This window comes from Athene cunicularia, assembly GCF_003259725.1.
Source record: "Athene cunicularia isolate RWA chromosome 6 unlocalized genomic scaffold, athCun1 chr6_part2, whole genome shotgun sequence".
Taxonomy (NCBI): Eukaryota; Metazoa; Chordata; class Aves; order Strigiformes; family Strigidae; genus Athene; species Athene cunicularia.
The window spans coordinates 7884679-7898724 of record NW_020799106.1 but is presented as its reverse complement, the minus strand read 5'-3'; the positions used below and the strand labels follow the sequence as shown (position 1 = coordinate 7898724).

Below are 14046 nucleotides of genomic sequence, written 5' to 3'. Positions count from 1 at the left end.
TGTTTTACCTAGAAAGCAATCTATGTTGAGAGTGTCATGGATGGAGGGAGCTGCTGGTTATGGTCTGTGGTGTTGAAATACTGGAGTTTCAACCTCCAGCCCCAAATTGAGGTTGACATGTGGGTGATTCCCACAGCCCTTCCCAAAGGGGGGTGAGTTTCCCTTTAGGCTTCCCCCCAGGGTGGGCCGGCCTGGCAGACAGAGCCATTGGGTAAAGGAGCCCCAGGGGTCCCGCAGTCAGTAACCCGAGGTCAGGTGTCCCACCTGGGGATAACAGCTGGGACCCCTTGCAGGCAGGGGCAGTGTCTGTCTGTGAGGTGGGTGCCCAGTGCAGAGTTCCCTGGTGGGGAAGGACCTCCCGCCTCCTGGGACTGGGCTCCAGTCAGCTCTGGCTTTTGTAAACCCGGGCTGTGCAGAGATTCAGTCTGTGGCTTCCTTGGTCTGATGTGTTTGGTTTGTTGACTCCGTTGTCTCCCGTCCCTTCTATGGGAGACTGCATGTCACCATTTATCCCACCCATTGTTGGTCGTGCGGTGTCCTTGTTAGGGTCAGTGGGATTGATGTCAATTCTGTATAATCTGACTTGTTTGTACCCCCAGCGCTCACCCATGTACTGACCCTTTTGTATCAAATACAACTTGGTTATTGGTTCATCTTTATGCTGGCTGTGTCCTTCATGCTAGGCCTGGTAATTGGCAAAACAGGTGTCTGCTCTTGGCTCCAGTCCTGGACTTCATACTGGAGTTGGTTTTAGTTGTCCTGCTTGCAGGTAGAAATGCTTAACTATGGTTTTTTTCTGATCAAGTTGGGAGGGGTGTTATTTATGAAGGAAGGAGTGAGATACGGGCCTGCAATCACAAGTCATCTTTTGACTTTGGCGTAACAAGTTACCGCCTGCAAGGTGGGAGTTGTAGACAAAGACACATAGCAACAGGGAAGAGCTGGAGAAGTGTGTGTTGTCATTTACTGTGGTTGGGCTGATAGACGACTTGTCTCTTTGCAATAAAACAATTGCTCTCAACCCAGTGCCCTTCTCTTTGGGGGACCTTGTGGTCTCAAGCAATAAAAACGGGATTAGGTTTGATTACAGGTGCAAAGGCTAGTAGCAAAAGAGATTGGGGACAACATATTTCTTCTATGCAGGTGGTTGCTGGAAAGAGTGAGCTGGTTGTAGTAGTTGATGTGAGGACATTTCTGAATTATGAAAAAGCTATGGTGATGCTAAGAGGGGGGAGAATGCTTTAGGTATTGTCATTGTAGATAATGTCATCTTCGGCTGTTTGCTGGAGATCTGAGCTGGAACAAATGTAGAGGAGAAAGGCTTTGCTTTCCGTTAGTTGCTTTACTGATGCCTGGTTTGGGGGATTAAAAGCTGTTGGTTTGTTTTATCCTAGAAACATAAAGAACTAGAGAGGGTGTTTTCTGTCTGATAAACATCAGGTTGGAGAAGTTGTTGAAGTTAAAGGACAAGGCTGAGACAGGACCAAAGCCATAAATGATATACAGCTGCCTTGGCAGTACCCTTGATCTTGCCTCTTGTCTTCCAGCAGATAGTTGGTTGGTTTTTTTATTCCTGTGGCTATTGGCCAGAAGTACTGAAGGTTTCAAGTACATTATGGACTGTTAAACATGCTGTATAATACATGAATAAAAAGCTGAACCAAGAAGGAAAGTTTTCTGCTCTAATAATATATAATAAATTGTAGGTCTTTGTGCCTTTTTCCTCTCTTGTGGCCTTATGTTGTGATTTTGTTTATAAAAGCTTTCTGTTCTCTTTGATTAATTCCAGCTGTGTGTTGGGGAAAATGGTTCTAGGTACAAAATAATCATTACTGGCAGAGTTAGCAAGTGGCAGATTGGTGGGGAGGACTGAGCAAAGAATGTTTCTGCGGAATTGTGCCAATGTGATAGAAAAGAGGAAAAAATGAGGTTGAGTGACTGAGCAACCAGCTGCAGCTTCAAGTAGTTTTTTTCCAAGTCTCGGCTTGAAAGTAAAGGTCTCTCCCAGCTCTCCAAGACTTTTTTCTTTTGCTTCGTTTATTAATCACAGATCAGATCCTTCAACACTGTCATTAAAATGTTGAGCTGCTTCAGATTCACGAATGTGATGCTAGTGGGGGTTTTTTTTATGTTCATGTTGAAAAGTGCCTTCAGGGATTTTGTTACCTTTTTTTCTTCTCCCTTCGTTAAGAGTCAGAACTTATCAATAGTGTTTGCTCTTAATCCTGGGACATCAGGAGCTGATATTTCCCATTTTCCTGGTAGTTCAAAGGCTGAGGATAAGGAGGGGTTTTGACCCTCTCAGCATTATTTCTTTCAAGTGTTGTGTTGCTGCACACAACTTTGTTGTCTTGTGGCAAAACCTTCAGATGACTAAGGGTGGCTGCTAATGAGGGTGTTGGCAGAAGAACCATGCACATCTAACGCTGGTTAAATTTCATTTCCAGGTGATGGAATACGAGAACAGGATCAGAGCCTACTCCACACCGGACAAAATCTTCAGATACTTCGCCACTTTGAAAGTCATAAATGAGCATGGTGAATCTGAGGTTTTTATGACACCGCAGGATTTTGTGAGATCGATAACACCTAATGAGAAACAACCAGAAAGTAAGTGATATGTGTGCAGTACTGGGAGGAACTAATGCAGCGAAGAGAGTAAACTCTCCATTCTCTGCCTGCCCGATCTTTAAACTTCCCATCAAACATTATGTTGTCAGGTACTGTTCTTGTTATGTTGAGAGGTGCACCACAAAAAGGGGGGTTGCTGTCTGATTAGCGTGCTGCCACGGTCAAAAAAAGTGATACTCTCATGTTATGTGTTATGGCAATATGATAATGTGCAGAAGGCTAACAGAAATATAATGAATGCAGGAGCGAGGCAGAAAGCCACCACTGTAGCTGTGCAGGAGCCATGCTTGTGTCTCCAGCAGAGCCTGCAGCGTGTCTGTGCCACTGGCCGACTGGCAGCAGCGTGGTGCAGCCAAATAACGGGGATCGTTCAGGTTCAGAAGTGTTGGTCGTTCTTGAGAGCTTTGAACCCGGGATTGGTAGGGCTAAGAAGTGCCTCCTGAAGCAATCTATTCCACTTCCATGCTCCAACCCCAAAATTAGCCTAATCCCTTCCGTGTTGCCTCGAGTGCTATTGCAGCAGATGGTGTTGGTATGAGCCTTTGAAAAGCAGATGAGATGACTTTCTTTCATACTTAACTCGTGAAAATTACCTTCAACTGAAACAGCTTCAAAAGGAGGTTGCTTTGTCAAGGAAAACCTTAAATATCAAGGCAGCCCCATGTGCCTGTCCAAGCTGTGATGCTGCTGGCCAGGGTGGGGCTCATCTCTGCTGGCTTCAAATTCCCTGAGGATTGCGGGGAAGCACATCAGCTGTGGTACCTATGGGGTTTGGCAGGCAACAGTGGGAGAGCAAATACTTTTTTTTCTGATTTGGAGAGCTGTGTCCTGAGCAATTGGTCAGAGGTTGGGTTTTGTGAGGTGACAGGATGATTTTGCCTGTCTTATGTTTTAGAGGAGATTTGTGTTTTGGGTGAGATGTGGGAAATTGGGTTTCTTGGTCCTCCCACAGGGTATGTTAAAAAATGAAATAGGCTTTTGTGAAATTAAAACTCCTTTTCTTCTGCAGGCATTAATGGAGAGCCTCAACCCCCAAATGTAAACCTTTGAGAGTGGGGTTTATGTACAAACTGTGAAACTGTTTTGATATCTTGTATGACAACTGCTAAATAAATGCCATGTACACTTGTGTTTAGAAAACAAGGATATGAAGTGTGTGCGGGAGGGAAGAAGAAATAATCCTGGCATTAGTGTTAAGCATATTGGTGAACTGATATTTAGGTCTTCATCAAATCCTGAAAATGTCTGCAGTCTTCATATGAATTAGATGGCTTCATCTTCAGTGAAGAAGTAGTTTGAGCAATAAACAGAAGATAATGTTCATAGATGCTGAAATTGTGTGTTACCATCTTATCTATTTAAAGCTTGAATTGGTACTTTGAAAAGCAGTAGCACCTGGTTGAGTGTCAGACTTCTCATGTGAGTATTTTTTTTTTTTTGTCAGCCATCTTAAAAATAGAAAACATCCTATGTTTAATTCCAACACATCTCATTCTCTTTTATTTCTTCCATGTAATATTTGTGCTTGGTGCATTTTAAGGAGTGCACAGAGAATAGGTGGAAGAGTGCTGAGAAAACACCTACTTCAGAGACAAGCAAAGGTGACTCATGGGAAATAATCTGTCTGTTTTAGCCACTAACTTTCCTTTGTAACTATTACTACCCTGGCTAGGTGAGCTCCTTAAATGACCCTGTGAAGCCTGTCAGGCCTTTTAGTGCCTGCAAATACTGCCAGTCAATGACACAAAGCAGCTTGTAAGGGAAGAAAATTGCTGTAGTGATACTTACAGTACCTCTTGGAAAGTGGAATGAGATGGAAATTGAGCTTTGGCTGCCCATCAGCAGACAAAGCAGGAGCATGGGCATGTTCTATCTGGCTGGTTTGAAAATCTGTCTTGAGGACTGTTACAGTCCTGGACTTGCTTTTAGATGAAGCTGCTGCTAGGATGGGCGTTCCCTATGAGCACTGCACATTGTGGCAATCATGGTAAATGGTTTTTTAATATATAATGAACAGTAGAAGGGTGAAACACATAATGTTATTGTAAAGTCAAACCAGCCATAACCTTGTTCCCAAATGTTTTAAAACCTAGTAGTAAAAAATAAGATACAGTTGGTCTGATTCTAAAACACGAAGTTACAATAAGACAAAGACTGCTACCTGCTGGCTGGTCTATTTCTGTACTTTACATCTGTTCAGTACTTTTGACTCATGGGATAATCTAGATTATAGATTAGTAGGGAAGTGCCAGGGCTGCTTTCTCTCTTAGTCATGACTCGGGTGTGCCCTCGCTGGGGCTGGGGCATCCTCCCTTCACCCCAGAGCACTCCTTTGGGTAGTGCTGTAGCCTGGAGCACTCCTTGGAAATTTCCTTCAGGGAGTGACGTATCCTCCTCTAATTGTACTAACTAGGTAGGAGAATGCTTGAACTGAGTTACAGATTGCTTTCTGCAGTCCCACTGACACCAAGGTTTTCCATGAGTGGTATTTGCTGATAGGTTTGTGCGGTGAAGCAACCGCCTTCTGGTCCTGTGAATTAATTATGGTCCTGCATAAGTAGTCCGAGACATGATGAGAGCAGGGCATGATCTGTATGCTCAGGCTGCTGGTCATAATTTCATTGAGTAACTTCCTGTTCATGTGTCTGCTATTTTATGGTGAGAAAATGGTGTGGAATGTAAGTGATAGGGAGTAATGAGGTATCTGAGTCCCTGTTGTATTTATTTTTAAACTGCTAATCTACTGCAAGCTATCTTATGCCTGATTCATTTTTATGGACTACGTAGGGGAAAGCTTGATTTATTGTCAATAAAGTGTCAACTTAATTCTAGACTGCATTTTGCTAGCTTGGGGAAAATGAGTGCCAATTCATTAGCTGCTGTAGATTGCTTTCTCCTAATAGTTCAGTAAAACTTTGTGCTGTAGTTTTCCTAAGTAGGCAAAATGTGCTTAAGGTGTGACACACTCCTGCTGAGCCTGGAAGTGTCTGTCAGAATAAGCTAAAGAATGGCATTAAACTTGAAAGCTGCGTTAAAAAAAAAAAAAATCTTTATATTTTTATCTGGAAAGTCCAAGTGCCAACAGGAGTATGGGCAGTGTTATCTGCTCCCTGCAGTCCTCTGTTGTTTTTTTCCCTCCCACCTCCTCTGGTAGCTGCGAGGTTGCTCGGCTCCAAGGCTGGATGAGCAGGGTTGGTTACTTCGTAGCTGGCGCTTGTTTCATACCCCAGCCCAAAACCAGCTGAAAATACTCCATCTCAGTCTCCAGTAGGAAGGGTTAGAGTTTGCAAGAACCCCATTTCAGATGTTGCACCTTTTTGAATACAGCATGGGATTTTGCAGAAACAGGCGTATAAAGCCATGACACCTGACAGGAGCCATAACCGTGCCTGATACTTGCCGGTCATTGCTGCCACAGACTCTGTAGTCCTGCCTAGCTGTTGGACCTGCTTGGTGGTGGCCTGCCTAGACCTTCTGTCTTTCCTTAGTCTCTGATTTCCCTCATTTTCCAGAACTTACTTTGTTTTCATTCTCCATTGATCATTTCTCTAAGGCAAGTGAGTGTTTTGGGGCACCCTGGACTAAGAAGGAGCTGTGACATACTCTGCCAGTACCAGTTTGTTTTGGGTTTTTTTGTCTTTGCAGTAAGGATTAAAAGAACTACAAAGGGATTCATGTCTTACCGCAGCACACTGTAACGAAGACAGATTATACCCAAACCAGTCTTGCTCTTCCATTGCACACTCCATTATTAACCTCTCTGGTTAACCCAGACTTCACCCACATGAAAGATGCCTTTCAAGGTCCACCATTCTCTGCAGCAGCTCAAATCTGAACTCCTGGAAGGTTTGGTTTGTTTGAGGTTTTTTTTAGACTGCATGAAACAACGAACATGCTGTCAGAGCTCAGCCAGAAGCAGCAGCTGTGCCCCAGCAGCCTCTGTGTGCAGGATGGTTTCAGAGGAGAAGAGATCAGGCCCTATAGCTTAGTTCTTGGTTTTTAAATGGTTTGTTTTTCATGAGTGGACTTTGTGAGCAGCTGAACACGGGCTAGCTTCTGGATTGTTGCAGTGCTTGAGTGATTATTTGTTATTTTGAGTTAAATTTGTAAAATGGGAATGTGATCTTCTGTAGAACCAGCAGTCATGAGATGTGACAAGGGCTCACCTTGTCTGGTGGGGTGGGGGAGGACTCCTTAGGCTTGTTCAGATCCCTAAAGTTGCTCAAAGTGGGATATTTAAGACCGAAAATGAAACTAGAGATGATGAACTTGCCTTCTGGTTTGTTGATGGAGACTTACTTCTGTGTTCTACCCCAAATGCATGTGCTGGGGAGGTCTTCAGAGAGTGGGTGTGAGAGGGAGGGGTAATTCAGTGGTTATCTCCTGAACCAGGAGGTTGAAGACTGTTTTCTGTGAATATACATTATTTCTAGGCAGGAATCAGCTTTGAGCCTGTAATGCCAGATAGGAGCCCCCAGGAAGCTAGGCACGGAGGAGCAAGAGGTGCATTTATGTGTATGCTTTCGTGATACTCATCTGAAGAAACAAGTAATTAGGGCTTCCAGTACAGATAACAGGTTGCTTTGGCTGATCAGTTGTGTTATGTATGTACATCTCGTAGCAAGACTGACTTGCCTGTTGGAGAAAGGGGAGATAGATGAGAGCCAAGTCGTTCCTTGAACAAAACAGTTTTAGACTTTTAACACAACCCTGAGAGTGTTGCCCCCTGAGAAATCTCAGGCAGCTCATTGTTTGCTTGCAGATTACATTTTAAATTCAGGGAGAGATACTCATACAAAAATCAGAATCTACAGCTCTGGAGGGGAAAACTTGGTCCAGCATTTTGTCTTCCCATAATGTAGCATGTTGCATGCATGCTTGCCAGGCTCTTCAGTCTTGGTAATTAGCCATTTTGCTCATTTAGTTGCAAGAATAAGAGTCCATGTTATATAGCAAGCAATGGGGAAGGGAAAGAATATGATGATTAAATGTTATCCAAATAATGTGAAAAATCTGACAGGGGTATAAAGACTGGAAGGAGTTGAAAAGGTTTTTCCATCAGTGGAAAACTGCTGGCATCCCAGAGGAAATCATGATGGCTTCTAATTCATCTCAACTGTGTTCTTGGCATAATATAATCTTTCTTTTGGAAGCTTGTTTGTTAAATACTTTTTTAAAACTGCAATCTGTAATCTGCTGCACATGGCTCTTTTTTATTTTTTACAGGATAACATGAATTGCTTAGTAATTGTTTAGATATTTATCAAGTTGTGGTAGTTAGCTTTGAGTGAATCTGTGGAATGTATGTTTTCATTAATCAGTAGAAATATAATAAGCATTTGTCTTTAGATTTGATTAGAGCTGAACAAGAGTAACAGCAGGTTATTCTGTGGGTTTTTTTCCTTTACATAAATAATTCCTTCTCCATTAAAATATCCTCCCCAGCCCAAAAAGAAAGAAGTAAACGCAGAGAATAGGATTCTCCTGTTGAACACACTCTTCCCCATTGTGGCAGGCAGTGAGAGTAAGTTATTTTGATTTATTTTGAAACATTTTTATTTTTAGAGTGCTGTGAAAATACCATCGCATGAGTAAGAGTGAAGGCTGATATTCTTAGAATTGGTGGCTAAGTGGTGTCAGTCCAATATGAAATAACATTTCTAGTGATGTTACTTGCTTAGGTTCTCCACGGCAGTGCTGCTGTCTCTTTTGGTTCTGCTGATAGTACTTCATGTTGTGTACTTTATATTATGATACTATTTTAGGTGGTATCAGAGTTTGTAGGAGTACTAGTGGCACTTAAAGATTGCAAGCAAGCTGGTGATGGTGAGAAAATTTGGAAGTTGTTGCAGGTCACCACTGGCACCGCTGAAAGTGAGCAGCTGGTGCAGAACCTTTGGTTGGGGGAGCAAAAGGGGCTTCAGTAATCTGGGTGTATAGTGAAAGGTGGGGTGTTATACAGTGTTTCATGTAAATAAAAGGTGTATTCTGGGGTGGGTCATGGCGAAATCTCTGGGTTGATTTGAGTAGAAACAAGCACCAAAGCCCAGCTGCTCTGGGTGGTCACCGTGCAGTCTGGAGTAGCCATGGTGTGCATTTGTGCTGCCTTCAGTCCCAGGGAGGCTTCGTGAAGCAGCCAGGTATCCGCCTGAAACGACTTCTGGATTTCCTTGCTGTCTGTCTTGAAGGAAATCCTTTAATCCATTTCTGGGAGAATGATATTCCAGTCCCTACTTTTCAGTGAAAGGTGGAAAAGCTCTTTTTTACTGTTAAACGTGCCTATTAGCTTGTGTTCCTGCAGCTCGTCAGCAATAGCCCAGCCAGAGGATATTTGTTTTATGAATGTATCACAGGCAATCCTGTGGTAGCTTTCACTTAGCACACCACCTTTTGAATAACAGAGCTGTAATAACTAACATTCTTTCCTTTCCTTGTTCAGATGTGATTGTTCTCGTTTGTGCGGTGTTTCCGTTAGCTCTCCAGCCTACGCGGATGCTGAATTCCTATTGTAAAGTCTTGGAGGAAAAACCTTTTGAGGTTTTTTTGGTGTAATGTAAAGAAAGAAGAACACAGGCATCAGGCAACAGTCCCTCTTTTTTTCTTGGTTTTCTTTTGTCAACTTTTAAGATTAAAGACTTGTGGAAAAACACATCGCTAACTTGATAAAAAAGAAAATAATCTGTATTGGAAAAAGGAAAACATATTGAGTAAAGATATATGCCTTGAACATTTAAACACCCTTTTTCAGCTTTTGAATTTGCTTGTTCTGTTGGGAGCAATGGTAAGGGCACTTTTATAGAGGGACTGAAGTGTGCAGCTTAGTTAATGCAGCAGAGCAGAGGGATATTGTGCATGGTTGGGAGAAAGGGTGAGCGTAACACACTGATGTGAACCAATATGCTTGTGCTTGCAATAGGTAATGCTGTCTTCCAGAGCGTGCTGAGGCAGTGACATGGAAAAGACAGCACCAGAAGTGACGAATTTTTGTGCTGCATTTTCATATAAATCTCTGTCCCTGCTCTGTGAGACATGCATAAACCGAGGTTATATATTTGCTTCTCGTCGGATGTGATTGTGTCAAAAGGAGGCTGTCATGATACAGGTAATGGTATCTACATTCTCAAACTGCTGTGGTGGTGTAAGCACTTTCCTCAGCAAATAATGGAACACTTGGAGCTCTTGACTTGAGGACAGACCTGGCAGCTCCTACACCTGGCATGAGGGGTTTGGATGCACTTACAGAAAAGCTGTGTGAAAGTCAAGGTCCATCACTCAGTGCCTTGCAGGAATCGTTTCAGGTTATCCAGATGCTTTGGTTTTCCCTCTCTTTTTGCTACATGCCATAGCAGTTGAGCAAACACAGGGAAACAAATGTCTCTGTGCTTAGGTGAATGAGGCTGGATCAAACCCTGGTCTAGAGACAAACTACCCTGTATTCAGAAGTCCTCATTTCACCAGTGTGTTTTTCTTTCACTGATTCCATCATTACTGTATTTTATAGCTGTTAATTATAGTGGTGCTTTTTTAGATTCCCCCCGATCATACTCTCATCCCCTTGCTTTTTGCCCACCTCATGTGACATCTGTGCAGAATACTAGTTTGTAATAACTCTTCCTTTTGTACAGGTACTGGTATTCTGCCTTTTTAGGTGTCATTTGCTGTTTTTAATAACTTCTCTACATGTATCTACAAACTTGTATATATGTTATTATTTATTATTTATTATGTAAGTATTACCCATATTTAGAAATATATATTTTATTTATATATGTATATATATATAAACAGTTGTTAGTTCATCTTTTCTTGCTGTTTGTCTACATGAGCATCCGTTCATTTTGGGTCTCCTTTGAAACCTGTTTGCTTTCCCAGTAGTAGTGTCCAGTTGCGGGGGGCAGGGTGTGTGCCATTAAGACATACTTTCACTTGCTATTTTTAACCTGTGTCCTTTTTTAGCTTTCTGTGAGTACGTGTGTAATGTCGTGCTGTCAGGGATATGCCTTACAGCACTATTTCCTGGCATAGGAACAGGAGGTGTGATTGAGAAATGACTTTATTGTGACATGTGGACATAAGCTAAGCTCAGCTTAGTGGTCAGCATCCAGATGGATGGTCAGGGGTGAGCTCTGACCAAATAACGTGTTTCTGGTAAAATAAGCACATGTATCAAATGAATCCTGCCTCTAAATGTGACAATACTTATTGTAATGCATTTATACCCACAACTGTGAGGAGGACAAAATTCAGAAGATTATTAAAGTCTGAAAATATGTCTGAGTAGGCAATTTGCACTCTGTTATCAGGTGTACAAAATATTGAAAAAGTGCTTTCTGGCTTGAACATGCACGGATCCAGAAAACCCTCTGACAATTGCCTTGACCTTTGAAATTGGTAACAGAGGAGTTTTAGGTGCTTTGGTTCAGAAAGGTCACCCTGGAGCAATTAATAACTCCATTTTCTGCACCATAACCATTATGAACCTTTCCAGCAGACGGGAAGGGTTTTATTATCCTCCTTCACAAGCAGGTGACACAGCAGGCTTGGGAGAGATTTTATTTTGTTGTTTGGGGTTTTTTTCCATCTTCTTTTCTAATTTAAATTGAAATGAGGATGTGATAGTTATCATAAACAGGGGCAGTAAATGCAAGGGATGTAGATCTGCGGAGGGGTTTTATTCTTCAGAGAACTGAAAATTGGTCCGTGCTCTCCCAAATTCTGGGAAGCGCTTGGTTTGAGCTCTGCTTAATCTCCTCTCAGGGTGCATCTTCCTGACTTTGGATTGCAAAGCTCAGATAATTAATCTTCCTGAATATTTTTGTCATCTTGCTTATATGTGCATTCATCAGTGTACATATAGCCTGCTGGGCATTGCAGATTAGATTGAGAGCTCTGCGCCTTAACTCTGCAAATGCTGGGATTTTTTTTTTTTCACCTCTTCAATATAGAAAAAACATTTTGTGATGGTATGAGAGATTCAGTTTACTAGTATAATAACCACTCTCCATACCTTTCTCCAAAATGCCTTTCTAGCTAAAGCTGTTGCCTTCTTACAAATATAGCTACAACTTATTTCCTTTAAAATCTATTTCTGAACAATTTTATCCTAAAATTTTGGATTTATTTGTGAATATCCCAAATAATTATGGGAACAATTCTCTGTGTTCCCATTTGTGAGCCATTTAAAAGGTGTTTTTAAAAACACTAAAGAGTTTTATGAGCGTGCATCTGCATGGGGCATCACAGGCGAAATGTTTGCCTGGTAATAGCACTGAAGTCTTCTGCTTTGGGGTGGGTATTTCAGGCTTTTGAGAGGTGCTGGGAGCTGTGCTCCTACTGTCCCTGTTAGAAGGAGGGTTGCTTCTCCAATGCCATCAGTTTGTCTTCTTTCATGATCAAAATACAAGTTACAAAATTCATGAAGCCCCCAAAAATTTCATTCTGTCCTTATACTTTCTACTGATACTATTCAGACAGTGCATTTTACTTTCTAATCCTCACTCAGACAGAAAACTCTGGAAATACTTAATTTTATACTATTAAGAACTTTTTTTTTTCTTTTTCAGATCTGGGTCTGGACCAGTTTATAGTGAAGCGCTATGATGGGAAGGTGAGCAATTAGATTATTAAGTGTATGTTATTCAATGGCTTTTTTTAATGTAGAGTCCCTTAGTTATTACGTACATGTGGATGTAAGTTAAATGAAGAACTTGAAACATTCTCTTCAGAGCTTTTGTTGTTTAGGAGCATTGCAGTGCTTTTTCCATAATGATTTAAAGATTTATTTTTTTTAAAGGGGTCCTATAATGTTTTCAGACAAAATATTACCTGTTCATATATACTGGTAGGTCAGGGAATTATAAGTTGTAATCACGTTGCCTTGCTGCTGCTTTATGACTGTATGAGAGCCCCACACCATTTAGTGAGTTACACCATTTCAGGGGAAACTCACTTGACCTTTTCTTTCCAGACTCATCTCCAGATTCCTAAAGAAAGAGACACCTGTGCTTTTATCTGCATCCCGAGCATGTATTTCCTCCCCTATCAAACAGCCTTCCTCTGTTCCCCTTTTGAACCCTAGGTATTTCCTACAGTGACTGTTCTGGATGTTTGTGCTGTCATAATACATGTTGATAAAACATTGAGCATGCTCTGATCTAATTTTGTCTACTTGTGCAAGTGGAGCTGTGTAGCATCCTACCTGTTGTTATGGAAATTAGAGACCCGGTTAACCACTGTAAATCCCACTGGGATGGAGGAGTACAGTAAAGGCAGCTCTGGCCCTAGGACTGGCTGCTCATATCAACTTCTTGGTGCAGATAACTACAGATTAATTTTCCATCATATCACCATGGCCACATATTGGTACCCCAGCTTTTAGTGATATTCTTAATTCATCTGCATCATCTGAAAATAAAACTTCTGTTTTTCTAAAGGGAAGTCATAATCTGATGCCTTCATAGCTGAGTGATGAACCTGACACGTAGTATCAGGGGTTTCCAGAAAGCCTCAACACTGGGGAAAAAATGCATTTAAAGCTTTATATAAATACAGTGTGGGGTGAACACATGCAATTCCCTGTCTTGTTTTGTGTTGGTAGGGAAAGGTAAAGGCAGAAGGTGATCAAATACCCAAGGTCCCTGTCATCAGTGGTGTACAAGTGTTCTGGTTACCCAGGCAGCAGAGCAAGATTTTGCTTGAAAACAGACAATTGGAAGCTAGTATTTTGGCAGTTAATTTTGATGCATAGAACTAAGAAGCAAGTTGTGAACACCTGTTTTCTTCTAGCCCTGCCACAAACCCAATGTCTGCTCTTCATGATTAAAAAAAAAAAAAAGCCCCAAACAAAAATGTACATATATTCTTTGCAAAATATCAAATGTTTCTCCCTCTGGTTTATGACAGTCTATTATGCATCCACTCACTTTCATCATTTTAGCTTGTCAAGCTATCACACTCATCCCTTAGGCTTTACATAAACAAGATTTGTTTGTAGGGAAGAGATGCTGAATCCCACACTATTTTTGCTAATTGTTCCTCTATTCCTGAGCACTCTGTAGTCAGTTCCTATCACACTGGATAAAAGATCCAAAGGCAATTCCTTTGTTGAACTCAACTTTCGGTTCCTCTGCCCCTCAGCACTGAGGGCTTAAATTGCAACATGCTTGGATGTGACAGACAGTAACTGGGTGTTGAAAACCCGTGGTCAGTGTTTGAGGTGCTGTGCTCTACTGTGCTTTGTCATCCTTGCTCTTGGGATCTTGCCATTCAGTGTGGTGAACATCTATGCTGGGTGAAGGGTGGAGAACAGATAGCCTTTGCCTTATGTGCTAACCACTGTTTGCTCTGACCTGTAGCAGAGTGAAGTTGCTTTTTATAGAAATGACAGATGTAGGTGCTGCAATTGGATGTCTACCT

At 41.8% G+C, this 14046-nt stretch overlaps 1 protein-coding gene across 5 annotated transcripts in view; it reads left to right on the top strand.

The window, feature by feature from the left end:
• Positions 1-14046, top strand: part of MICU1 (mitochondrial calcium uptake 1) — a 109450-nt gene that overhangs the window by 31330 nt on the left and 64074 nt on the right. For all 5 annotated transcript variants that reach the window (XM_026851942.1, XM_026851940.1, XM_026851937.1 and 2 more), the window contains exons 4-5: positions 2448-2610; positions 12195-12238. In XM_026851942.1, coding sequence (XP_026707743.1) covers positions 2448-2610; positions 12195-12238 — 207 coding nt within the window. The remainder of the gene's footprint in view (positions 1-2447; positions 2611-12194; positions 12239-14046) is intronic.